The 27,445-nt window shown below is 42.9% G+C and overlaps 2 protein-coding genes across 12 annotated transcripts in view; one reads left to right on the top strand and one right to left on the bottom strand.

Moving 5' to 3' along the window:
* FER1L6 (fer-1 like family member 6) overlaps positions 1-27,445 on the bottom strand; it is a 156,382-nt gene that overhangs the window by 57,262 nt on the left and 71,675 nt on the right. For all 4 annotated transcript variants that reach the window (XM_077847127.1, XM_077847128.1, XM_077847130.1 and 1 more), the window contains 7 exons: positions 25,270-25,360; positions 21,976-22,095; positions 20,358-20,510; positions 15,107-15,284; positions 11,902-12,026; positions 6,623-6,757; positions 3,061-3,210 (listed from right to left, as the gene is read on the bottom strand). In XM_077847127.1, coding sequence (XP_077703253.1) covers positions 3,061-3,210; positions 6,623-6,757; positions 11,902-12,026; positions 15,107-15,284; positions 20,358-20,510; positions 21,976-22,095; positions 25,270-25,360 — 952 coding nt within the window. The remainder of the gene's footprint in view (positions 1-3,060; positions 3,211-6,622; positions 6,758-11,901; positions 12,027-15,106; positions 15,285-20,357; positions 20,511-21,975; positions 22,096-25,269; positions 25,361-27,445) is intronic.
* Positions 1-27,445, top strand: part of LOC144283277 (uncharacterized) — a 66,484-nt gene that overhangs the window by 26,201 nt on the left and 12,838 nt on the right. For 2 of the 8 annotated variants that reach the window (XM_077847133.1, XM_077847131.1), the window contains exons 5-7: positions 11,688-11,883; positions 26,907-26,995; positions 27,117-27,155. In XM_077847133.1, coding sequence (XP_077703259.1) covers positions 11,688-11,883; positions 26,907-26,995; positions 27,117-27,155 — 324 coding nt within the window. Of the gene's footprint in view, positions 1-3,342; positions 10,986-11,687; positions 11,884-26,883; positions 26,996-27,036; positions 27,156-27,445 lie in introns of those variants that run through there. The other 6 variants (XM_077847135.1, XM_077847134.1, XM_077847139.1 and 3 more) reach the window with 5 other exon arrangements.

The raw sequence follows: 27,445 nt of genomic DNA, 5'->3' as shown, positions 1-27,445 counted from the left end.
TGCAGCATGGAGGTTGGGATGGGTGCAGTGGGGAGACATTTCAGAATGGGCTAATGCAGGACTAAAAGCAGAGTTGCACATCTATGTGGTGAAGTCAGGAAACCTGGAGCAGGCTGGCACACACAGGCCAGAGAGTATGCAGAGTAATATGAGGAAATATGAGGCTGAAGAAGCAGTTTGAAGATGAGTTTTTAGGAGAGCTTAGATGCTAAGCTGCAGAAATCTGACATTCTCCTATGGGCTAGGCTTTCTTTTCATGAGATGTGAAAATCACACACACAGAAAGTTTCATAGTCACAACATTTGGGAAATTTCAGATCTTCTCAGGGTGTTGACCAAGGTAGTGGGCATTCCAAGTCCTCAGGAGGGATATAATATGAGGCATTTCTCAAACGTTCTCTTCATTGTATCTAGAGAGACTGTATTTGGTGTTCCACAAAATAGACTTTGAGACATGTTTCTGGAGGTAAGAAGTGGGGAGCCATTGATGATTTCCGAAGAGGAGAATGGAATGGGCCAACCTGTCTTCTGGAAGGAATGTTGAGGATGATGTGAACAAGAAAAGGATAAGAAGCTAGAAGACCAGGAAACACGAAGAGAAGAGTTACATGGCAGCTGGGAAGATGGTAACCGTTCACGGACAGGCTTGGTCTGGCCAAGAGTGCGGACCCAGAAGGAAGAATTAAGTCTGAGTCTGAGTTGTCAAGGCAGAGAACAGTGGCGAATAGTGGGGCCATGTGCCAGGACTGCGCAGATAGGTGGCTGCTGGCTTGGGTCGGGGAGGGAAGTAGAGCCAGTGCATTCAGGCTAGACATGGAAAAGCCGAGTTACCAAATCTTTCCTGAGACAGGGAAGCATTTCAGTAATGAAAGTGGAAAGGCTGAAGCAAACCACCCACAGATGAAAACTGAGAGCAGCTGGTGACAAATGAAGGCATTTTCCAGCTCGTCTTCTCAGCACGTACGAAATCCACATACTAAGATTGTCACGCTGATGATCAAATTACTTTTTGAACAAGCAATCAAATGAGAAGTCCTAATGAAGCCCTAATAAATTGGATCTCCTAGGCTGTTCACCTCTGACAATTAATGCAGCTGTCAGGAAGCAGCAGGATCTCCCCCTCCCCTCCACCCCCAGACCCTCAGCTCAGCAGTGGAGGGAGGGAAGACTGGAGGGGGGACTGTAGGCTTAGTGGGAGGAAGGGGGGCCTCTCAGCTTGAATGAAGGGAGGGGAGACACTCAGCATGAAGGGAAGGAGGGAGGAAGAGGGGAGGGGTACCCTCACCATGGAGGGAGGGAGCGAGAGGAAAGGGGGCCCTCAGCATGGAGGAAGGGAAGACCATGGAACCCAGAGAGCATCCTTCAGGAAGCCTGTAGGTACCAGTCACCCAGCCCCTCATGGAGGGATTAGGGGATTCAGGCTCAGAGCAGAACAAGCAGCTTCCAATCCTTAAAAAGCAGCTGACTGAATCCCAGTTAACTTGAGCCTCAGCTTCTTGACACGTGAAATGGGGGCTTTGCACCAGATCTAGTTTTCCCAAGCCGGCTGATCCTCTGCCACTTTTACCACATGTGTTACTATCCAGTGAACATTTTCATGAGGTATCATTCTGCTTTGAAAAAGGGAACTTTGTGTTGCTAAGTTAAAAAGAACCACTTACCACAAATGAAAAGCAACTTTTAAAAGGAAACCAATGAAAACAAAACAGGTTATTGTAATATATAGCGTGAAGCATTTCTTAAACTTTCCTTTCACTGTATTTGGACCGGTGTTCCAAGAAGCACACTTTGGGAAATGTTCCTATCGGTAACATTCATCTTTTTAAAAGGCACTTTCAGGTGTTCCCTGCCCCATTATACTTTCCAGCCTCTCAGCAATCAAGGAGTCCATCAGTATAGCCAGATTCTAGGCCCTGACCTGCCATGTTAAGCAAGTCTTTACCCCTCTATTACCAGCTCAATTTCTTCACATGAAATAAATAGGTGGAACTAGACATTTTGCTTTAATATTCTGTGGCATACTACTACTAATAATAAAATAGGTGGTATTTGTTGAGCATTAATTCCATGCCAGTCACTTTTGGTAGACTGATCATCGTCCCCGTTTTGCAGGTGAAACAAAGAGATTTAAGTAGCTTACCCAAGGTCACACACTACTCCGTGGTGGAAATGAGATCCATACCCATGGGATCTGACTCTATCACCTTTCCTCTCCCTGGTCTCTATGTGTGAGGAGTACTTGCTTTATAGTTTTTCTACCAAGTGAATTTTTAAAAATGGGATTTCTGAAAAACAGGCTTGCCTCTAGAGGAATTGGTCAGACCCAAGGGTAAAGAGCCACCTGCCTCAATGAATGCAATGGTCTCTGATAGAGGCCCTACCCTGGTCACTTCTTTTCCAGGTCTTCTCCATGTCCCATTTGGTTTTCCATTGGGCAGTCAGACCTAAGATCTCAGCTTCCCTCCCCAGTATCCTGCCTCTGCTTTCTGGAAAAGTCTTCTGAGGCACATGTTCATAAATTCCCCTATGTCTTAGTGGGACTGATTAAGATTTCCCTGTCCTCAGGAAACTATGTGATGCAGTGTAGAAGCAAGAGGCTTTAAAGGTCTCAGTTCAGCTCTTAGCTGCATGATGAGTTTGGCCAGTCAACTGCAACAATCCTGGGCTTATATTCTGGAAAATGGGACTCATAATACCTCAACAGGGTTGAGTGAAGTCTATGTGATGAAAATTATGTGAGGCAGCAATCATCACATGTGGTGAGTGCCCACAGGTTTGCTCCCTTCTTCCCCCTTATTCTCTCATGGTCTGTATGAGCTCCAGGACTTGCATATAGGGCTGCTCGAGCAGTGCTGGCCAAACCCATAAGGATGTTTCATCCTGGGACTCTGACCTATAGGGGCTCTAGATGTAGCCTGTATTACCTGAACTCTTAAGTGGCAGTTCCCAGATCCCAAGAAGGAGACACTTTCAGACCCAGGACCAGTGATCTAGCACAGCTTCTCTGGCCAGGAAGACAAAGTAGATTTCCAGTGCAGATGACACTTTCAGTTCACATACCTGTAGCAGTTCAAATACAGCAAGGAGGTCCCCTCCAGAGAGGCTTCCACAAAAGATGGGGTGATAGCATAGTCTGGGTGGCTCATAGTCCTGGTCAGCTAGTTTCACAACAGGAGCAGCCACTGTGGCACCCAAATATTCTGGCTTCCCCTAAGGCAGAAAAGAAAGGAATTTGTCCCTGATGGTTACCTACCTAGTTCTGACCTGCATCAATGCACTTTTAAAAAACTGTCAAAAAAAAAAAAATAAAAATAAAAATAAAAAAAATAAAAAAAATAAAAAACTGTCAGCCTCAGTGTCTCCCTCTTGCTACTAAGTCACTCTCTTCTTCCGCCAAGAACCTTTTATCCCTTACCAAGGCCAGGAGGTCAGGGGAATCCATTTGGGCTCCCAGGGAAAACTTCTGGGCACAAGGCTTTTAGGGATTATCTCTCTTCTCAACAAAGGGGGCTCAGTGGATTAAGTTAAATAATCATCTAGGTAGACTTGAAGGGGAAAAGAAGAAATAGGTGGCACCAAACATTCCAAAAGCTCTCCAGGGCAGAATACCACTGAGGTCAGGAACACGAGCTTTGGAGTCCAGGCAAACCCTGAGTCCATGAGGTACTTTCTAACTCTATGGCCTTGGGCCATTTACTCAACTTTTTTGAGTCTCACGCCTTAAAAGGGATTCAAAATAATACCTGTTAATGGGGCTGTGAAGATTGACTTAATAATACATGGGCTTTGCACAGTGACTGGTATACAGTGAGTGCTCAATACATGGTAAGATGATGATGATGACGATGATGGTGATGAAGGTCAGTATATTCAAGTGATAGAGCAGTTCTGCCCATTTTTCTTGGTAATAAGAGGCCATTGAAGCATTTTTGTATGTATGTATGTGGGCCTCGAGATTCTTTAGGAACTATGGGAGGGCACCATGTCCTTCCTCCAGGAGCAGCATGGGGCTAGAGCATGGGGCTGCCTTGCTATTTATCTCAGGAATGGCTGGAATGTAAACTCCATGTAGCAGCATTGCCTGTTTTACTCACTGCTGTGTCCCCCAGCACAGGGCAGGCACTCATTACATTTATTGAGTGAAAGCTGTTGGATTAATGACTTTGAAGGGACAGGGACAGCACCCGCATTCAGCACAGGGCTTCAGCTGCTCTGTTTCATTCCCTTGGGACTCAAACCAGCACTAGCATTCCTGGCTGTAGTAAGAAACTTGGTTGAGGGGGAAATGGGGTTTAGTTTAAACTAATGATTATTTGATGATTTGATGATTATTTTAGATGATTATTTTGACTTTAAAACAAACAAAGCTCCCTACTTGTATCCACTGGTGGGTTCAGAACTGTCCCTCGTAGGATGGAGTTATGGCAACTGGATGCAAGTGGTCTGCTCTCTATTTCATCCATGACCCTAACTGGGAATAATTAAGTAAAATTGCCTTGGAACAAAAGAGCAAACTTAAACCTGAGCTAATTTGCCAAATAAAAACACATTGCTTAGAGAAGCAGCGGGCCCTAATGAGGGTACAAGCCACTGGGTAATGAGAGAAAGTTTTAGACTGGAGGCACATTCTGGCAGAGTTGGAATGTAATCATCTGATCACCACTAGAAGGCTGCGGGCCTGGGTGTAGCTGCAGCCCACAGGTGTAAATAGAACCTTCTACATGTCTACGTGTATCTCTCCAGGAAGAAAATACACTTCTCATATATTTTTTTTCTCTCCTATGTTTTCTTTTGGTTTTGGGGTAAAAATGTAGGCTTTGTTTTTCTGTGAAGGGTCTGGTTCAGGTGGGGCCCAGGAGGGCAAACATAGAATGGAGATCAAGAAGGGGTCCGAAAAGCAAAGGGACAGCAAAGGAAAATCCACGTAGTACAGTAGGTTGGTTTAGGAGTTGGCAAAGATGCTTGATTATGGTTACTGATTTTCAAATTAAAAAAATACTTAGGACTGGAATCACACTGTTTCATTTTGTTTTTAAAGATTTTTATTTATTTATTCATGAGAGACACACACAGAGAGGCAGAGACATAGGTAGAGGGAAAAGCAGGCTCCTCTGGGGAGCCTGATGCAGAACTCCATCCCAGGACCCTGGGATCACCCCCTGAGCTGAGGGCAAACGCTCAACCACTGAGCCACCCAGGCGTCCCTGGAATCGTGTTGTTAGCAACAAAATTGAAAAGGTATCGATTTTGTGGCTGTCTATACAGAAAATCTATACTATATTCGTAAGAGTAGAACTCGTGTTCCATAAATATATACAATTTACAGCTGGAGGAATAAGGTACAGAGAGAGTGACATGGAAAAACAGAATGTGTGTGTCTAAAGGGGTATAGCCATACCAGCTACTCCCACATTTGCAGGAAAGGATGGACACAAGAGGCTAGGTTCAAGTTCTGGCTCAGCCTCCTGCTACCTGTGACCTTAAACAAGGCATTTGACTTTCCTGGGTCTCTGGTTCCTTATCCAGGAAGCAAGAGGGGTTCATACTCTTCAAGGTCCCTGCTCATCCTCTACAATTCTCCCATGCTAATTTCCTCCTGACCTTGCACCAAGATCAGAGCTGCCAGCATGCTTGAGGAGCTGAGGAGACATAGGAAGGCTTCCTGGAACAACTGTTGTTCTTAATATTTCTGTGCTTTGTCAACTTCCCAAGGGGGCCATGACATCAAAGAAAAGAAATAAGCCTTTGCCTCTTATCTTAGACTTTTTTTTAATTTAAAAGAGAAGAAAAATAAAATAAAATAAGAAGGTTTGTCTTAGTAATTAAAAAAAAATCTTCCAGTAAGCTTTTGAATCTACTTAGTATGGAGCACAAACATCGTTGGAGAGGAAAAGTTTTGGTTAACATCATAACAGAAATGGGATGGAGACAAATGTGTTGTTGCTGGGCTTGGAATCAAATCCAAGAGGAAAAAGAGACCCAGCTACAAGGGCTGAACTGGTGACAGTCCCCACCCAGTTCTCTCCCTGCAAGTGAGGTCAGTAAACACCTGTAGTTTTCAGGAGGCCTGGACATTTTTTTGAATATTTTATTTATTTACTTTAGAGACAGACAAAGAGACAGAGAGAGAAGAGAGCACAAGCAGGGGGAGGGACAGAGGGAGAAGCAGACTCCCTGCTGGGCAGGGAGCCCAATTCAGGACTGGATCCCAGGACCCTAGGATCATGACCTGAGCCAAAGGCAGACCCTCAACATATAGACCCACCCAGGCACCCTGAGGCCTGGACATACTTATTGAGCATTTTTACTGAGCAGCAATAGGGACATAGCTGGAGATTGGGTACAGCTGCAGGTGACTTCATACAAGTATCTTATTCCTGAAGAAGCATGTATGGACTGAAGTTTTGTGGCCAGGATCCTATTCTAAGTGCAATCGAATGGGAAATCTAAGTGAAAAAGCCCTTAGTAAAGCAAATGACCACCACCCATTTTCCTGGTTCTGTAATTGTTTTCCCAGGTCAGAATGGCTTGTGGGCACCTGTAGGTCCTGAGCAGTCACAGGCTGGCTAGACAAAGGAGGTCAATGGGCTGCAGTCCAGTCAGCACCTCCTGGGACACTCACCACTGCGTCACTGTCATAGAGCTCCACCACCACCGAAGGCGGGGACTCTGCTAGCTCTTTCTGGTCTCCATGCAACACCAGGTCATTGAACAGCAGCATCTGGTTCCAAGTAGGGGAGAGGGTCTGGGAAATGACCTGGACGGTGAGGCCAAAAGAAAAGCAAAAGATCATTGGAGAGGGCTGGAGGGGGAGGGGTGCATTCACTCAACAGTTCCTGGTGGAGGACAAAGAGAACCCACTCCAGTCATCCCCCTTCAGTCATTTAACATCCAAGCCACAGCTTGCTAGATGCTAGGGGTTGCAGATTCCTTGTCCTGAAGAGCTTACATAGGTTCCTGAGTAGAGCCCTCTGTAATGATTAACATCGTATTCGCATACCTGATTTCAACTCAAGCCTCCCAGAAGGGCTCTGCAGGTAACATAAGCTACCCTTTGTTGAGCACTGTATACCAGCTGTCCCACTTTGCGGTCTCCTTCAAACTTCACAACCACTCTGAGAGGTGGACAGTTACCTGCTCATATATTATAGATCAGGAAACCAGGGCTCACGTATCTGGAGCCAGCAAGTGGCTGAACTGGGACTCAACTTGAATCTTCTGGCGCCAAAGCCTAGGCTGCTAACTTCATCCACTCTCACCAAGTAGATGCTAATATTTTATGGAAGGGCACACTGAGGATGAGGAAGATCTAGTGGTTCTTCATGTATGAACAAATAAAATTTTGTCATTAAATACTCAAAAGTGGGATTTAACTCTAATATTCCTTCTGTGGAATTCCAATGTTCTGTGGATATTTATTTGACTGCGTTGAACTAATCAGAGTCTCCAAACTAACCTTCACCATTTTGCATGACATCTTTTTCTCTGCGATAGCAAAGAAAATAACATTGGTTATTGGCTGTGTCCATCACACAGATGGATAAACCAAAGAACCGAGGACAACAGTCTGCATTATTGGTTTAGAACCATGAGTGTTTCACCTGGAAGTGGTTCACAGCCCCTCTGTCAGGCCATTCAACGGCTACCCTCAGAAGGGGGCATGTTATCAGTCTTGCCTCCTCTACTCTAGTCAATTAGATGTTTGGACATCTGCCAGTTTCACAGAGCTGAACACTGGGGTTGTCTGCAGGATGGGTGGATTCTGTACCTGGCACGAAACTGGCCTGTCAATGTGTGAGGCTAGTCCTGGAAAGAGGCCACAGAGTCACATTTCCCTCTCTTCCAGGCTGTGCAGACAAATGGGTGATGTCACAGCACAGAGGTGCTGGGACATGGGGAATTTCCACACCCCCTCTGAACTAGACCCTTGCTTCTCACTCTGCATGTGGGATGGGGGGAGGTGGTCAGAGAGGGATCCAGCCTGGATCTACTTCCTGGACTTCAAAGAACAAATCAAAATGGCATCTAGGAGTTTTACATCAGGAGGCATCTCTAGTCACACCATTAAACCGTTTGCACTGTGGTCAGGAGAGAATTTTTTATTGTTTTTCTTCATGTGAGTCATAAAAATACTATGCGTTTCACCATTTCCTTCCTTTTTTTAATAATAAATTTATTTTTTATTGGTATTCAATTTGCCAACATACAGAATAACACCCAGTGCTCATCCTGTCAAGTGCCACCCTCAGTGCCCATCACCCATTCACTCCCACCCCCCGCCCTCCTCCCCTTCCACCACCCCTAGTTCGTTTCCCAGAGTTAGGAGTCTATGTTCTGTCTCCCTTTCTGATATTTCCCACACATTTCTTCTCCCTTCCTTTATATTCCCTTTCACTATTATTTATATTCCCCAAATGTATGAGAACATATAATGTTTGTCCTTCTTCGACTGACTCATTTCACTTCCTTTCTTGCTTTTTGCTTTTAGAGTACTTTATGCTTCAGACACAGTGATGTTTTTGACACGAATCTCAGAAAAAAATTTTTTGAACTTTTTGGACAGGAAAAAAATGGCTTCAACCAACTTACAAACAGAAGTTACATAGTTGCAGGGAAAATTGACCCTAGGTGGCTGTCTGACATCACAAAGAAACATGGGTTTTTACGTTGGTTTTAAAAATAGAAATGTGAAGTCTTTCACAGTATGCATGCAACACGTGATACCAAAGTGATTTATGATCCTTACAGCATCTTTCATATAGAAATATTCTGATGGCTTTCTTGACACCTTGGGCTATAAATACCACTTAATAAGATTCCAGATACCGGCATTCATCTACTCAACATATACTTCTTAGCACATTCAACAAACAATGTGCTAGGCACAGTATTAGGCACCAACATGGCATGCTCAATCACTATTTGCAAGAATAAATGAATGACACTGGCCTGTCCTCAGAGTTGTTCCCATGAGTATAAGGGCCCTGTGGCCACCTTCACTAAAGGTGAAGGTACTAAAAGGCTCACCCAAACAAAAATACATTCTCGCACTTCTCTGCCAAAGTGTTCATGACTAGCTTCTCTTCTTCAGGGCTTCCTTGAGGAGTTATGCATTATGACTGTGTTTGCTGCCATCTGGGAGATTCTGGTAGTACTTAGTTGACACTTTGAAGAAGGAATGAGATACTATGGATGGAGCATGGCTTTTGAATCATATATCCCTGGGATAGAACTTTAGTTCCATCGCCTGCCTCAACTTGGGCAGGTGATTTAACCCCTGTGAACCATCGCTTCCCTCATGTAAATGGGGTTAGTGCCAATGTTGTAGAGTTGTGATGATCACTGTCTGAGATAAAGTGTATTAAGTGCCTAGTACACAGTCAGTGCTCAGTAAGTGCTTGTTGTCCACCTGACTCCACCCCCACCACACTATTTATCAATAAGCAGATACTGAACATCTCCCACATGCAGTCTGTGTATTGGGTACTCTTGTCTAATAGGAGACAGTCTGTGTCTTCAGGACTCTGATTCCTTAAAATATCAGCTTCTGCACTGTCCCCACCCCCACCCCCGTGATGTCCTCTCCTGTCCTCTAAAGCTCCTCTCAGCCACTTGGTCCCTTTGCCCTTTTGTCTCCAAAGCCTTTCTCTTTGAGGAGCTGTCTCCCTTTCCCTTGATCCTTTGGTCACCAGAATAACTGGATTCCCCTTCTTAGATATTTCATATCATGATGTCACTTTAAAAAGGACTGGCTGCAGGACCAACCCTGCTGAGACTCTTTCTCTGCTCCATGTCGTTGGTTCAGGCAGGTGCTACCAGGTGAACAGTGGAGCTCAAACATGATCGCAGGGACCCCAGCTCAGCTTTCCTCATCATGAAGAGTGTGAAGGTGGGGCATATCCCACACATGCTCTGAGGCAGCACAGCACTGAAACAGCAGGGAAACCAGAACCTCTGCTTACCAAAAGGGAAACAGAGTAGTTAAGCAAAGTGGCTTTGGAACTGGACCAACGTGGGTTTCCATCTTGGCTCTACCACCTTCTACCTATATAGCCCCTAAGACTTACCTTCTCATCTGCAGAATACAACACTAATAACATCCACTTTAGGCTCTAGTGAGATATAGTAAACAACATGTATAAAATGCTTAGCATTATGCCTGGCACATGGGAAGCTCTTAATAAATGGCAGCTATTATAACTAACAAAAATTAAGTAATTGGTTCAAAAGTATGGAGGCAAAGTCCAGAGCTCAACAGGAGCTGTTTTCCCATTCAAATGATTATTTGATAAATACCATTTATTCCTTTGAGATAGTAGTCCAAATCAAATGGAGGTACTGGATAGAGATGCAAAATAGGAAGATAATTACAGCCCAGTGGGCTCATTCAAACTCCTTCCCCATCCAGGGCTCCAGGATCACCAGGGCTTAGCATCCCACAGTTTTGTGGCAAGTGGAGGAATGCTTCAAGGGATTCTTTGAGAATCTTCCTCGCTTCTGATGGGAAGCCTTGATGACAATAATAACAAGGAGTCACATAGAAACTGTTACAAGCAAGGCACTGTCCTGAGTGGTTTATTCTCTGGGAAGTGTATACGATATCATCATCATGAGGGCTTTGCTTCAAGAGTTTGGATCAGAACTCAAACAATGTGGCTCCAGAGTCTATACTCTTAATCACTGAGCTATGCACTAACTCTCAAAACACAGGGAAGAGAAAGTAGTCTGGAGTCTACATGCCTCATATGTTTTCATGCTCCTTCACTAAGTGAAGATGCAGTCACTTTCCTTCTGAGGTCTCTCACATCTCCCCCCTTAGACAGAACTAATCTTCCTCTCCAGGGCTCTTGGAAGACTTTGTCTAGCCCCGCAGTATGGGGTTTTCCAGGGTGAAGCCCCTGAGCCCAGCATGGGACCCATCATAGAGCAAGGAGCCTGCAGGTGCTGGAGAAATGGACGAGATGATGATTCATATTATGATCTAGGTCGGTGTGTCACAAATCAAATGCAATTTCCCAGGGCATGGGCCTCTCTTTGGAGAGACATGTCAGCCTTTGTAACATCAGCCTATGTAATGACCACCATTCATCAATCACTTTATACACTTAATTTTGTGCTTCTTTACAACAGCCCTATTTTTAGACAACAGATTGAGGTTTAGCGAGTAAGCGTGGCCAGAGAACAGATGAGCTACTCAGGTCTCTTTGAGTCCTCGGTGTTTGTCTTAACAACCAGAGATGGTGAATCCCTTGTGAACTCTTCCCTCTCAGAACACCGAATCCTCAGAGAACAGAGTCAATCCTTGAAGAATATGATCTAATGGGAAAAATATCCAATTGGACACCTGCTGATCAGAGACCCTTCTACTTTCAGCACTCAGTGTATAGGAAGAGGGGAAAGCCCAGAGGAAACTGGTGTAGACCCATTTGCTTTAATCCTTACAACACCCATTAGGAAGTTGTATTTTACAGAGTGAGACACCACATTGTACAGTTAAAAGTGTGCAAAGCTCCGCAGCTGGTAAGTAGAAAGCAACAGTACAAAGTCTAGAGCTTCCTAACTGCAAAGCTGGAAAATGTTCCTCCCCGTTAAGACCTGTCACAAAGGTTGGATCATAAGCCTTGAGATGTGCCAGGTCTCACTTCTTCTCCTCATCCTTCTTTCCCCACACGCTTCCTTCACCTCAGGTACTTGCTTTCTCAGCTGCAGGACAATGGGTCACATTGGAACAAGAGGCCTTCCCTATGCCAACTCTTCCTTGCACATGTGCTTTGGAATCTGAAAACCTGCATACCCAGAGATGCAGATATTTGCAACATGCCCTTGCTTTTTCCTTTGCTGGGCTCTGCTGTGGACCAGCTGTGGGCTACCGGAAGAAGACAGGTGAGCTTCCCTGGTTACCTTTGTGGTCTGGCAGTGGGAAAGGAACGTGACCTTGGCAAAAGGATCTGAGAGTCCACTGCTGTCGGCTGCGATGAGGCCCCGGGCTTGGTACATGTGTGCTCTCAGCTGAAAGACATGCCGGTCTGGGGACAAATAGTGGAAAGGGACAGGCATCAGTGGGCTTTTCCCAACAGTGAGGGGGGAATAGGTGTCTGTGCCATGTGCATCTGTGGGTGTGTCCAGAGGCAAAGACTAGGAGCATCATCGGCCTCTGAAACTGGAGTGGAAGCAGTGAAGAAAGGAGGAGGGGGCATTTATAAGTACCTCAGAGCCAGGCATTGTCATTGGCACCTTTACCATGTCATGGGTTTTAATCTTCATAACATCCCTGTGATTACATATATAATCATCCCCATATATGTACGAGGAAAATGGCTCACAAAAAGGTGATAGAAGTCTTCCAAGTTTGCAGAACTATCAAATGCCTGAACCTGGATTTCACTTCTATCAGATTCCAAACTCACCTTCTCTTTCCAAAATACCACATTTTATGTTTTTGTGATCTTGCTGTTTCCATTGGCGCATGCGCTCACTCATGTGTGTATATTTAAGGAAGGGGCTGTCCTGCTAATAGCTTTTGCTTCAATAAACTCTTGGGTCAGCCACTGATCCATTCTTCCATTCAGCCACCCAATGTCATCTTGAGTGCCTACTGTATACCAGGTACAGTCTGGTCTCAGGATTCTGAAGTGGCCAAGCCAGCCGCTGCCATCAGGGAGTGCCAGGGAGGGGGGAGAAGATAAGACAAGCACCTACACTCCAGTGACAGGAGGCCAGGGACTCACATCCTGTGAGAAATGCAGGCAGAGGACATGGATGTGAAACGCAGAAGTGAGCACATCTGTTGACAGGACAGGAGCAGAGAGAGGGCTGCAGGTGAGGGCAGACCAGGGTTTGGTGGTGGAGTCCCAAGTGAGAGTTGGCTTATATTCCTAGGTTCATGGGACTTTGTAAGGCCCCTCTTGTTTTTTACGTCCATTTGCTTCTTCTTATCCCCTTCCCTATTCCTGTTCCCCATCTCCCCAAAGGCAACATTATACTGTGCTCAGGATATGAGTGTTTTGTGTTGATGTGGGGACTGGGATACAGGAACCCTCACATACTAATTTGACTAGCTCTACTTAGTTAAATTAAGGGTGCAAATACCCTCCCCCGACCATGCCACTCCCAGACTTATGTCACACAGGTCTATACATGGACTCATACAAAGTGACTACCCCTCTCTGTGCCTTTATTTCCTCACCTACAAAATGGGGATAATAACCCTATGAAGAACTATTATTAATTTAACTAAGTAGAGCTAGTCAAATTGATAGATCAAAGGACTAAGAATTTGATGCCTGGCATATGGGAAGAACTTTATTAGTGGTGTGGCTGTTACTATTACTCATTATCTGTGATAATAACAGTTGGGGGCCACCTGGGTGTCCCTCAGAGCCCCCAGCTGCAGCCACATAGGCAGTACAACGCACAACTCTAAGGGGACCCATTTATTTAATTGAGGTTTTTGTTTTTCTAAAACCCCTTATCAGCTCTGCCCCTTAGACTAATAAATTCAGTTTCCTCTTCACTCTTACGATTTGGTGACCCACCGTTATAGTTCACTTTTCACACCTGTGGTTAGTAGAGACAAGTCTGATCGCCCCCACTAGACGGCAGAACGACCCCTGTCTCATCTGTGCATCCCCTGCTAGTTTTCCCACCGCGCCTGCCATATGTAGGTGCAAATTAATTATTGGTTGGATGGATATTTTCTGAAGCACAAAAATAAGTGAAGAAGCAAAATTCTCCAGTGGGCTTGGAAGGCCGCCAAAGCCATCAAAGTCAGTGCACAGAGGAGAAAGTTTATTAGGTCACTCCATGAAAATAACACACTGCAGAGGGTCAGAAAGCTTTGGAAAAAAATCTTTCCTCTCCTTTAAGTTGTTAGTAGCTGGGACAGCAAATATGTCCAGGTAGCTTAGATCTCTAGAGATAGTATCTACAGAAATAACAAGATAACTTGATGTGGGTATCTTTCATTCAAAGATGAAAACTCTTTAAAGAAAGGATGGAAAGCAGTGCAAATAAAGCAGGGTTGGGAGAAGTGCACTTCAACGTTTACTAACTATGTGATCTTGGGCAATTTCTAAGCATTTCTGATACATCCTCTTTCTCTCTGTAAAATGAAGAAACTACCCAGGGTTGATGTGACAAATAAATTCAATCTAATGTATAAAGCAGAGGACACAACGGTTGGCACATGGTAAGGGTTATGCACTTTCCAAAAGGACAGGGGTGAGCTTTCCTTGCTTTTATGCATTGACACTGGGCATGGAAGCCATGAGCTGAACCACTGGATAAATATCCCTAGAACCTTGTCTTCTCCAACTAGTGAGCCACTTAAATTCCACTGGCAGTCAAGGTCAACCAACATCAGAGGAGCCTTGTGTAACACAGAAAACCTGGATTTGTGGAAGCTCTCCTATGCTTCCAGCACCGGCTCAGTTCAAAATTTATCTTCAGTTGAAGTGAAGGTGAAACTGCAGTCTACTATGTCTGAAGATCCTGCAAATTGAAGCCATTTGGAAACAATGCAAATTGCAACTGTAAGGCAGTTTATTATATTTATAATCCAAAATTATGTGAAAATGTAAATAACAGCACTAGTAGAAAATATCTACATAGAAGAAAGGATTACAAAAGGATGCTGAATTTCTAAAGCCAATCAAGACCCAAGCTAAAGAAACACAAATGATCCCAGTGATACCAGTTCCCACTAGGTCATTACTGTTAAATGTAAATGCTGTTTATAGGTCAAAATCCTAGTTCTATTGAAAAGGAACTCCACACGTCATATCAGAGCAAGAACTTACAATGTGTTTTTAAAAGACATCTTCTGCTTCAAATGTAAGCTCAATCTATATAATCTGCCAAGGAAGAAACCCAAATTGCGTTCTATCAGCAGAAAAACAAATTTTACTTCAGATGTATTTAACAGCTTCACTTTGTTCTTTTGAGATGGGACATTGGAAAGTAAGGAAGAAAATTTAGAAACTATGTTTTGAAAAGATTAATAAATTGATCCAAAAATAATGTACAAACAGCTCACACATGCCACCCTCCTCACCGTTTTCTCAGAAGTCCACCAGAGACACCTAATGACCCCCAGTGGACATCATACCTTGGTAGAGCAGGTTGGCTGGGGGTTGATTAGCGCCAGCCACTTTGGAGGACATTTCTGCTTCATAGCCTACCGGCAAGTTGTCCAACATGGCACTGGAGTGTCTGGTGGAGCCCAGCCAAAGGTACACATCGACTTTCGCTTGCACTGACCAACCAGCTGGCCTTTTTCCAGGAAGCTGGGGAAAGGTTACAAGGAAGACCCCTTCATTAGTAGGAGCCTCTCTTTGAGAAAAAAAGGTTCTGTGGATCTGGGGACACACCCAGGGTAGGTATTCAGAGAACAGTTTTCAGGACCTAATCTTATATCAAAATGAGACCAGTGACCCCAGTTGCCACCATGTACCATTCCAGAGGAGGATCCAGGTTTAGTGGGGCCTGAAGTTCAAGTAGGTATTTCCAAGCCCTAGATCATTTAAATCTAACATGAGGGTATGATTATTGCCCCTTGTTTTATATTTGAGGAAACTCAGGCTCAGAGGGGTTTAAGAAGTTCCCTAAGATGGCTCAGCTTTCAAGTGACAAAGCCAGCACCCAAATCCAGGGGAGATAATTCCAGAGCCAGGTGCTGGCTTCTCGACCAGAGACAGTTCCAGAGCAAGGTGCTGGTTTCTGTACCCCCATTGCTTGCCTCTTCCAACACTGAGTTGAAACTTCCTTTCCCAGAACTTCTGGGCACCTGGAATTCCAACCACAGCTTCTCTACCTTTTTGCTTCATTCAGAAGGACTCATGTGCTTCTTCCAAAAGTCAGGCCTCCTTGTGCTTGAAGAGACCTACCTGTCTACTGTTGTCCTTTCTTAACCATCTCTAGTCTCTTCATCCCTTCCTGATGCAGCGTGGTTTCAAGTTCACTTTTTACCCTGCATGCTCTCCTTTGAATGTACTCTGATTTGGATTTCTATTTATGTTTGTTTGAATCTGTGTGTCTTAGTGTAAATAGTATGTGTCTGCACATACAGATGTGCATATGCAGGTGCATGTGCTCTCAAGGTGTGGAGGATATAACTCAATGCAGTATGGCTTCTTTATTTCCTAGTCACCAGGGTTAGGGGACTCCTTCCCCCAACTAAGGACTCCCAAACCCCAGACTCAGCTGTGTTTAGGATTGATGGCAAGACTTTCATTCTGAGAGTAGCTATCTCTCCAGATCTTGTTGACTCAGCTAAGTGTCTCTTAGTGTTTCCTCAGATTTCCTGTCCATATTTTCCCCTTCCTTCCAAACCACTTCTTTTCCAGAGAGAATCACAAAATCCTACATGAGAGGCTACAGTTTGCTCTGACAGATTTCAGGGCACCGGTGGAGAGCACCTGAATCCAAAATTGAGCATGGTTGTTTACCTTTCTATCTTGCTCTGTGGGTTTCTTAAATGGATTTACAGCAACTGAATTTAGTAACTACCTGAAGTGCCACTAGGCCTTCCCGAGGCAGTGGGGTGGGGAGGGCAACACAATGACCAAGACACACTTCCAGGCCCCCTGTCATTAGCTCACATCTAGACAAGGAGGCCGACTTTCATTCATTTATTCAAGTGGAAGGTCAGGTGTAAGGGAGAAAATGCTAAGAGAGCAGAGAAGTAGTAGCAGGTATTTCCATCTTTTCTTTGTGAGTCAAATATTTCACTGGGCTTTAATGGATACTTCAAGAGTTGGACCAGTAGAGAGACGGCATCCCAGGAAGAGGGAAGGCGAGAACCCTTGTATCTTGATACAAGGCTGGGAACTAACAGTGGTGATACAGGCTAACATTTAATGAGTGCTTACTCTGGGCCAAGAAGGGATTTGCTAAAAGCCTTCGAGGAGAAAGAGAATGACACAGACAAGGCTGAGGAATCTTGCTCATTATGTGGACAAGACATGGTAATTCACACAAACCGTGCTGAAGTTGGCAACTGGTACTAGAAAGAGAGGGTGTGCTTGCCTTGTAGAGATTTCAGTCTGTGGCAGGACCCAGCCACCACTTGGTGCTGCATCCTAGGGAAGGCTGGATTGAAGGCTGGGGTCCTGAGAAGTTGACTGGACTCAGGAGATGGGATTCAGATGGAGGCGAGATGGAGGAGGGGCTCCCTAGAGTCCAGCTGGGGTGGACTCACACGGAGTGGTGACTTCACACAGGTGAAGAGAAAAGGAAGGTGAAATGCCACCCTCTATCTGGGTTCTGATTGCATCTATCTCCTCCCACAAGTAGTTTCCTTTTGGTCATGAATGTCTTTTTCTATCCTACAGCTACAGTGGTTACAGTGGTGATAAGACCTAAGCCAAACAGGAAAGCTCTGCTCCTTTGGAGGATGGACGGGGCTGAGCTCAGAAAATTTTGTTCCAGCAGTTTTATCCTGTTCACTAAAGCATTATGAACATATTTAAATTAGAAAACAAGAAAGACCATGGAACTAGGGACCATGATTTACTGTTACTATTTATTTGGCCATGTGCCTTCAGATGAGGCACTTTGGTTTCCTCTAGATTAATATTCCCCAAACTGGGCCCCTAGTAAAAGTAGTTTCCTAACATTTGTAAATAACTATTCTAGATGAATAATGTTGGCAAGCGTGGGTCTTAAAAGTTAGAGATGTTTCCTGACAGCAGAACTTCTGGGAGCCCTCTACTGGCTAGTGGGCACTTGCAACCTCCTAGATGAATTTGACCATGGAAGCTCATGGAGCCACTCAAAGGTTAACTGTTCCACAGCATAAATTTTGAGGAAACTCTGTTCTGGAGATTTTGGAAATTTTTGCATTCTCTGCTCTGTCTTCCTGCATTTTTAATTCCCAGCTAAGAAACCAGAGCAACTGGTAGGTGGGTAAACACTTTGCCCTCCCTGGTGCCACTCTTGCTTTTCTCAGATTTACCATTTCAGTGAGGAGAAAGGGACATAAAGAGAAGTGGAGAGAGGAAAGGAAAAGAAAGGGTGACAATCAAAACTGATATGAAAATAGTTTTGCTGAGTCATCTTATCAAGATGTCTCATCAAGTCAGTGCAATTGAATTCAACAAAATTTAAAAAGCTATCACCCAAAGTAATTCCAACAGCAAAAGGAAAATACAGACAGACGTAAGCCAAGGCCACAGGGTGAAGCTTCTAAATTCTGTTATGTCCATCCTTGGGCTTAATGTGACAGCTGTTCTTTGTTCTAATTTTAAATAAAGACAGCATACATCACAATATTTAGGAGGGAGGAACTTTACCCTGATTTTCTAGTATTTTTAGCATAGAGCCTTCTGAAACAATTTGCTATTTTTAAGACAAATGTTTCTTGTGACCCCAGAATTCCTTGGATGGAGATATTTGAAGAGAAACCCTGACATTTGTGGTAAATAACTAGCGTGAATGTTTTTTTTCCGTTACAATTTTACAGGGATCAGTTTCAGAATCATGAGACACACATGATAGAAAATAACATACAGAGCCACAGGTACTTCACCAGATATGAACGGGAACACGATTCCAGAAACGTTCTCTAGATGTTAGATGCCATTTGTTTGAATGCCAACATTTATTGAGTGATTATTCAGGATGACTCCACTCTGCCTTCTTTATGAGCAATTACCCACTTAACCCTCAGTACCATCTCCATTCGATGGGTGAAGAATAGGAAAGACAAAGATGTTAAGTGACTTGCTCGAGGTCACACACCTTATAAATATTAGCCCCAGAATTCTATAGTAGTTTAGACTGTATCTCCCTAAAATTCATACATTAAAGTCATAATCCCCGATATCTTATTTGGAAATAGGGTCATGGCAGATATAGTTGACATGAAGTCTAACTGGAATATGATTCTTACAAAAAGGACTTCATATGAAGAGATACACACCAAAGAGAGAACATAATGCAGAGATTGGAGTTATGCTTCCACCAGCCAAGGGACTACCAGAAGCTAGAACAGGTGCTTCCTTAGCACTTTCAGAGGGAGCATGGCTCTGCCGATATCTTAATCTCAGATTTCCAACCTTCAGAATTGAGAGATGTTTCTGTTGTTTAAACCACTCAGTGGTCCTTTGTTATAGCAGCCCTGACCAACTAATTCAAGTTTCAACCCAGATTCACCTTGTTTTAAAGCCCAAGCATTAAACCATTATCCCTATTGCCTCTTCTGTCTGCAACATTTAACAATCACATCTAAGGTAGACTCTAACGTTTGGATGGTGCTTAGAGGCTATCTAACCTAGCTGCCCATTGCTGTATTTATATCAAGGGGACAAAGAACAAATATGGACCTCTGTATAGGGAGCTATTTCCCTACAACAGCTATCATGGTGCCAGCTTCTATCCTATGGAAACACACACACACACACACACACACACACACTCAACTCATCAGCATGTGGTAGCCCTACAATCACTTCAAAACTCTCTCATGCCATCAAGACTCTTCTCAGTCGAGCAGTCTTCTCTTCACCCATTCTTCATATGGCATGGTTCATGAGCCTTCTCACCCTCCCTCTAGCAAGAAATCAGAACTGGAATTGCTAGGAAAGTCTATGATGAGTTAGGAAGAGCTAATCAGCCAAATTACACATTCTTGTCAATCAGTGGTGAGTGGTAAGCCTCTGGACCACTCTTTCTCCAGATTTGCTCAAGTCTACTTCTGGGATATAAATTTGTAGTAGAGATAAAGCAGGGTCTTTAGAGCAGGGTCTTTTTCTTAGAGCAGGGTCTCTAAGAAAGCTCAAATTTTGATTTAGAGTCAGCAGCAGCATCCATCCAGAGATTGTATCTATGATTGTCCACTCATGAGGCATTAAGTGACCTGTCTTCATGAAGGGTGCATGGACCCAAGATGAATTTAACAACTGAAGGCCACAGGAATCCTAAGCTACCAGTTCTGTGAAATACGAATCTTTTCTCTTGTAATTTATTTTTAAAATATAGATGAACTCACATGAAACCGTGACACAGACAAATTGCACAAGAGAAAAGATAAAAAACTAACAGAAAAAATGTTTGTTTCTCCTAGTGATCAAAGAAATAAAAATTAAAGCAATCTTGAGGTACACCCCCTAGGTTAAAAAAAAAAACCTTTATATATGTCTGTTGACATAGTAATTGGAAAACTGAAAAATATTCAGCCTCAAGATGATCTACCGAATCACAGTTTGAATCAAGAGGGGACTAGGTGTTTCTGCTGTCGGTTCTCAGACATTTGAAAGTTTGGGGGAAGAGTCAGATATATAGACACACACTAGGAATACTGAGAGACTTGGGAAAAATGGAGATTTCCTGTCTTTGAGTCAAAAATAGTGCAAACTTACTTTGAGGAAATGAGTTTTGATCTTCCCACAGTGTTTGCCCATCTGCTCCCTGATGGGGGAATAGAGCAGGTCTTTGGAGGCAATGCGGGCATATGCCACTTTCTTGTTGTTGCTAAGCATCCAGATGAAGACGTCGGGAATGGTGTGCTGTGGCTGTGGGAATGAAGGGGAATGGATCTGATGAGTTGGTGTTTAACAGGTACCCTTCCAGATTTCCCCTATCCTGAAACAGTCCCCCTCTGTAAAACAAATTCTGTGACTTAAACCATCTAGACATTTACCCATCTATGAAAGCAAGCAAGTGAAGTGCAGCTTCTTTGAGAAAGTCTTATATCATGACTTACAAGTACATGCAAACCCCATATACCCAATTGTGCTATTGTGCTTTACTGATATGCAAGGCGTACCCACGATTTGGCACCCCTGGTGGCCTACTTATGTCTGCCTATAAAATAAAACATCTTCCCCTTTGTTTTTGCTTTTTTTTGTAATCATATAATAATGTTTTATCCTCAAACATGGGTGCTCCGTAGAGCCAGGTAACATTCCAGAATATTCAAATGAAAAAGCAGAAATAAAAATCCATGAATGTCTTTGAATGTCTTTCTGTTTACTGTCAAGGAAGGAAAAAACAATTCTACAAGGGACTTATGACCTAAAATATGGCTGCTAAGTATTTTAGCTCCATTTTAGGTGGTTCTTCAGGAGAAACTTGACTAAATTGCACATAAAATTCTACTTTAAAATTGAGCTAATAGAGATAGGAATTACAGAATTCCCTGCCAAGAGGCCCATTAGGATGTGAGTGTTTGAAATGCATATTTCTGAGCCAGCATAGCTGGCCCAAAGCAAAAGGGAGGTACATTGTCATAAACTATGCTTTGACTTTCCTAGGCTCAAAGCAGGTGTTCTATCTTTTAATCCTATAATCCTCTAGTGTCATTTGTTCCCAAAAAGGACATGCCTTCTCTCTTGATATGGAAACAGAAATATCAGTGAGGAGGTTTCCTAGAGGGTCAGTCAGGCACAGACCTAAAGTCCTGATGCTTGGTTTGAACCTTCTAGGTGCTTAATAAAATTCCTGCCTCTGTTGACATGACTTCCTATCTCACTGCTTATTTGGTCCCCAGGGAGTGATAGATTTGCACCAAGAAATACAACTTTTGAGACTGACAGAAGCAGTAGGTATGTACCTCTCCTTGAAACCTTCCGACACAAAACCCGGTATCTAACAGAAGCAAATAGGAGGATCTTTTTAGATCATTCTAGAAGTCACAGAAGATACTGTTTACAACTAACTTTAAAATGAGAAGCTGTTTTGACTTTTGCTGAATATGAGTTTAAATCCTTTGACAGTTGAAAGCTTATCAAAGGTCCCATACTTATTTTGACTTTTCTTGATTCCATTAAGGGATGTGCTTTTTATTTCTGCTGAATACGCAGACTTCATTTAAAAATCAACAAAGCTGTACATATTTGGCTTAATTTAAAAATCTCCTTTCCACCCCTAAACTAATAGTGCCTGCTTAGCTCAGGCACTCTTATCAAACATTCAAACCTCACTAGGAATACATTTGGTTTAATCTCCCAAAGGAAGTTTGCCTTTAGAGTTGATTACCTCATCAACAAGGAAGCGTATTTTTTCCACAAAGTTCTCTGCTTCGTGGATGATTTCATCAAGAGATAACTTTTTCTTCTGCTGCTGAATGATTCCCTTGGCCTCCTTGGCCATTGCTTCCTGAAACAAGATAAGGGTCAGTGTAGATCTTTCTAGAAATCTGGACAAGGACTATCTTGTTGCTGGAGGATCCTGAAGGGATCCACCACACACACTAGTGATCAAAGAAATAAAAATTAAAGCAATCTTGAGGTACACCCCCTAGGTTAAAAAAAAAACCTTTATATATGTCTGTTGACATAGTAATTGGAAAACTGAAAAATATTCAGCCTCAAGATGATCTACCAAATCACAGTTTGAATCAAGAGGGGACTAGGTGTTTCTGCTGTCTGTTCTCAGACATTTGAAAGTTTGGGGGAAGAGTCAGATATATAGACACACACTAGGAATACTGAGAGACTTGGGAAAAATGGAGATTTTATTCCACCCTGAGCCACTCATGAGCCTGAGTCAGGATCTGCCAGTGTGCATGCTGTCCATTTAACAGAAATTTCTTAGGCATCTGGAGGCAGTGAAAGTCTTCTCACCTTTGTTTGACAGGTGGGTACCATAGCAGAGGAAGGAGAGTAATGCAGTACTGAGAGGCTGAGCTGGAGTGGAGCCCCAGCAGGGTCCAGAACCAATGTCCTTCGTCACTGCTCTTACTACCTCTTCTAGAGGCTTGGGGGTTGCTTCCAGACCAAGCTGTCATTATTTGAGAAACGTTGCCAGTGAGCTCCATACAAGTGTTTGGAACATCTGAAAGTGTTTATTTGAATTCATTCATTCAGCCACATTTTTGTGCTTAGGAAGCCCCCAAACTCTTTCCAGTGATTTCTGAGACAATGGCATGAGTGCCCCTGGCCTATTCTCTGCCTCATCTCATATTGCTTCCTAGGCTGGGTCCCTGACACATGGGTCCTCAAGGGGACCCAAAACGTGCCTCTCTCAGTCCATCCTCAAGACTGGTGTGCATGGGCTTTCCTCTTGCTCAAACATTCTTTCTTGGACTTTGCATGGCTCATTCCTTCTCAACACTCAGCTTAAATGTCACTACCACACCAAGTCCCCCACATTCTCCTGATCACTGTAGCCTTACAAAATTTCCTTCACAATCATAATCTGTAATCATTTTTTGTTTATTTGTTGCATACCTTTCTAAAGGTAACAAATATATAAACTTCACTGGAGAGGGACCTCCTCTGACTTGGTCTTACTTTGTTCTTATATTCTCAGTGTCTGGCAGAGTTCCTGGCACATAGCAGGTGTTGAATAAATGTTTGTGGAATGAACAAGCCAGTCAATTAATAAATTCCTCAAGGGCAAGTGCCAAGTCCTCATGGTTCTGCATTCCCAGGACCTAGCATAGGGCCTGGCACATAGGATGCCCTATGTATGTGTTGACTGGGAGGACTGAATACCTGTTATGTAGCAGGCACTGTACTAGGAGCCAAGGCCTAGGACAGAGTAAGACACAGGCTTCCTCCCCCTGAGACTCCGATAGCTTGGTGAGCTGAAAGCAACATATGTACAAAATACCAGGGGACCAGAGAGAGGCAGAGCTAGGTTTTATAGATGACATGACATTTGAGCTGAGTCTTAAACAATGAACAGAATTCATCAGATAATAAGAAGAAATAAGACAGTCCAGACAGAGGAAACAGTTACGGATGGAGGGTATGTAGGGCTGACAGATGCCAGTGACTTTTGAAGCAATAGTGATCTAATCGGGTTTGTGTTTTTGAAAGACCATTTTGTTATAGTATGGAAGATGGGTTGGAGGAAGCCTACGGCAGTAGTCTAAGCCTAGTGGGTGCTATGGAACTCAGTATAGGCAACAATTCTGGGGATGAAGAAGTGGAGCAAGTTCCAGAGTCTTTAAGGGGAAGAATCAATAGAGCCAGTGGTTGAATTGACTGTTGAGGGTTAAGAATGAAGATTCAAAGTTGAGTTCCGCTTCTGGTTGGAGCAGCAAGTATAGCTAGTGGTGCTAATCCAGGATGTGGAATAAGGTTAGATTGGAAGCTGATGGGTTTAATAGGATGGGTTGAGTTGGAGGTGCTGTGAGACAAGCAGTGACGTGTCCATTGGAAAGGTGGAAGTAGAGGTCCAGAGATGAGGAGGGAAAGGTGGGCCACTACAAGATATCAAATTCATGGACTTGTTCAGGGCCAAGGACTGCTGGATTCTGAGAAGACATTAGCATTCTGAGGGCAATATGTAGTATATGGATGTTGTAGAGGCAGGGAAGGGCAGTCAGAGATGCTAAAGAAGAAATGAAATAGGAGGGAGATCTTCTATATAGTGAAAATCTGGCCTCCCTTGGAGTTCAGAGGAGGAATACACAAACCTTTGTTTATTATCCTGGAAAGAAAGGTAAACCACTTTAGAGACTTGGGTTTTAGTGTCTAGACTATGATTAATTAACCGTGACCTTTAAAAAAATCATTTAATTTCTCTGGGACCCATTCACATCTTTTAAATGTCCCTGACCAGTCAAACACTGAGTAATTTTTCTTTGTGGAATTATCATGGCCTCATACAAAGCATCCCTTGGTGCCACAGCTGGAACTAAAGCTTTGAGGTAAGATAATCCAGAGTCTGACTTGGTCTGGTATTTCTCAGCCATCACTCATTCAACAGGGACTGAGGATCTGTGAGGCATGCATTGCTGTGTGGGTTCTCCAGGACACAGCACTCCTGCCCTGTTTTTGTAAGATAAGCATTTAATACTCTGATGAAGAAAATCAATTACAGAGGAAACAAAAGGGGAAGTCTAAGATGCCATACCTCCCAATGAGGGGTCCTATGTCAGAATAATTAGAAACCTCACCAGAAATTCTCTGTGGACATACTAGTCAAGTTAAATTTTCTCTTAATTTTTTAAAAACAGAATCCTTAATGGAAGGAAACGCAAGAGAACAGTTATTTTTCTGGTCCCTCCATTTGTCAGGCAAAGGTCAAGTCAAGGAGTATATAGTCTTTGACAAAATACAGATGTCGAGAAAATGGGCAAGGGAGAAATCCATCAGAATAAGATGTAGGACTGGTGGGCTTCTAGATCATTCTTATAAATGGTCAATAAATGCTGTTCCTTTCCAGCTTACCCTTCTCACTCATGCTTCTACATCATGCAAATGTATAACTTTTAGAACCTTATCCTCATCTGGTCTATGACCTATGCCTCATCTGTGAGGTTTATTTTTAAAGCACATGTTTTAATTCTGTTCAAAGTATAAATAGATTTTCACATACCAGCTCCTGCCAACAGAGCGTAAGTCGTTTCTTATCTAAAGTGGTTTGGTTCAACATCTTGGGTTTCTTCTCTGCTTCAGAGATAAAGGCACTATAAGAGAAGAATAACAATTCTGAAATCTACTTAGTGAAAATCCATTTATGGAATTCCAGAGATTTGCAAATATACTTTCTGCAATACAATGGGAAAGTTGATAAAGCTGCAGAACCAAGATTTCTCATTTAGAATTAAGAAATGGTGTGCTAACTTTTCTAAGAGACAAAGTGAGGATTGGAAATGATGCCCAGACTTTATATTAGTTTGGAGGAATAGATGCTTGTTTTCCTACTTTCTTTCATATACATATATATTATGATTGCTATCCAAGATCATAACAACAAACACAAAATAAAACAGTTTTTCATCATTTTACACATTTAACACACAGCAAGAGTTTCCTGAAAAGTAGTATGTAAAAAATATTTTTACTCAATCCTGAGATATGTCCTCACAGTCCTACAAAAGACTGATTAGTAACATTTTGAGGGATGATGTTTAAAATGTGCTCAATAAGAAAATGATAAAAGTTATAAATGCAATTGAAGAAGAAATATAATGGCTTTAGAACTTGGGAAAATAATATATTGCCTTCATTAGTGATAACTTAAATGCAAATTAAAATCAATACCATTTTCACTTATTAAAAACGGGATAATATTCAAGGCTGGTGGGGGAAATAGTCACTCTCCTCCAATCATTGTTACAATGTTCAAGAGACAATTTGATAGTACTTGCCAAAATTTAAATGTCTTAAAAGTGAACTATTATTTTTTTTAAGATTTTATTTATTTATTCTTGAGAGAGAGAGACAGAGAGAGGCAGAGACACAGGCAGAGGGAGAAGCAGGCTCTATGCAGGGAGCCTGACGTGGGACTTGATCCCGAGACTCCAGGATCATGCCCTGGGCTGAAGGCAGGTGCTAAACCGCTGAGCCACCTGGGCAGCCCTTAAAGATGAATTATTATCAAAATAATTTGATCCATAAATTAAACTAGAATTCTGTCCTTCAAAAACAATTGAAAAATTTTGCAAGAAGATGTTCATATAGTAATGTTTATTGTAGCATTGTTTATAGTAGGAAAATAAATAGAAGTAACTAATATATCAGGGACCAGTTAAATATGTCATACATATCACACAATTAAATACTGAGCACTATCATGACTACTGTAGGAATATGCCAGTGATAGGCTGTATAGTGGGAAAGCAACTTGCTGAACAAAGTGTGTAATATTTGTGAAAAAATGTAGTGTTTTTAGGAATGTGTGGGTTTGCAAATGCACAGGAAAAAAATCCAGGATGACAAATCACTTGTCTCTGGAGAGTGGGATTAGAGAGAGAATTGAGAATACTTTTTCTTTATATATTCTTACTTTTTTTTTTTGTAAGATGAACATTTAATACTGTGATGAGGAAAATCAAAGAGAAATGAAAGCAAACAAGGAAACAAAAGGGGAAGTCTAAGATGCCAGACCTCACAGTGAGGGGTCCTATGTCAGAGCAATTAGAAACCTTACCTGAAATCCTCTGTGGACATACTGGTCAAGTTATATTTTCTCTTAATTTTTAAAAAGAATAAAATGGATTCTATTTTGAGGCAGGCATCTTGTTGCCACATGTCTACCTTTCTGAGAGCTGCAAGAAATCCCATTCCACTCCCAGGATGGACCAGCTCAAGGAGACAAGGTAGGCACTTCTGATTTCTGATTTCTCTCCCTTTCTCACAGGGGGAGAAATCATTGATTTCCTCATCAGAATCAGAGTAAATGACCATGACACCTGTTTCTGTTCATTCTTCATCTTTCAGCCTGCTGTGGCCTGTGGACAGCCTCTTCACCTTCATGTGGCAAGTGGCCTGTCTCCTCTGAGGCAGTGGCGAGGGTGGAGGGACTCAGAAGTCCAGCTGCTCAACCACAAATGTGGTTAACCACAAATGTGGGGAGGGAACAGGAAGACCACCTTGACCTCAGATCCAAGATGCTTTCTCAAATCCAAGTTTATCAAATATAAAACTAACATTTTGAGCTCTGTGTGACCCTCATAAATATGTTGACAGTTGCTTGTAAACTTGAAAAAAAGGGGCAATGATTATCATCCTAAATAACCCCCTAATATAGAAATTATTGAGCTATAATT

This window comes from Canis aureus, chromosome 14, assembly GCF_053574225.1.
Source record: "Canis aureus isolate CA01 chromosome 14, VMU_Caureus_v.1.0, whole genome shotgun sequence".
NCBI classification, from domain to species: Eukaryota; Metazoa; Chordata; class Mammalia; order Carnivora; family Canidae; genus Canis; species Canis aureus.
Note: the sequence above shows the minus strand (reverse complement) of the source record. Positions and strands in the feature narration are given on the sequence as shown.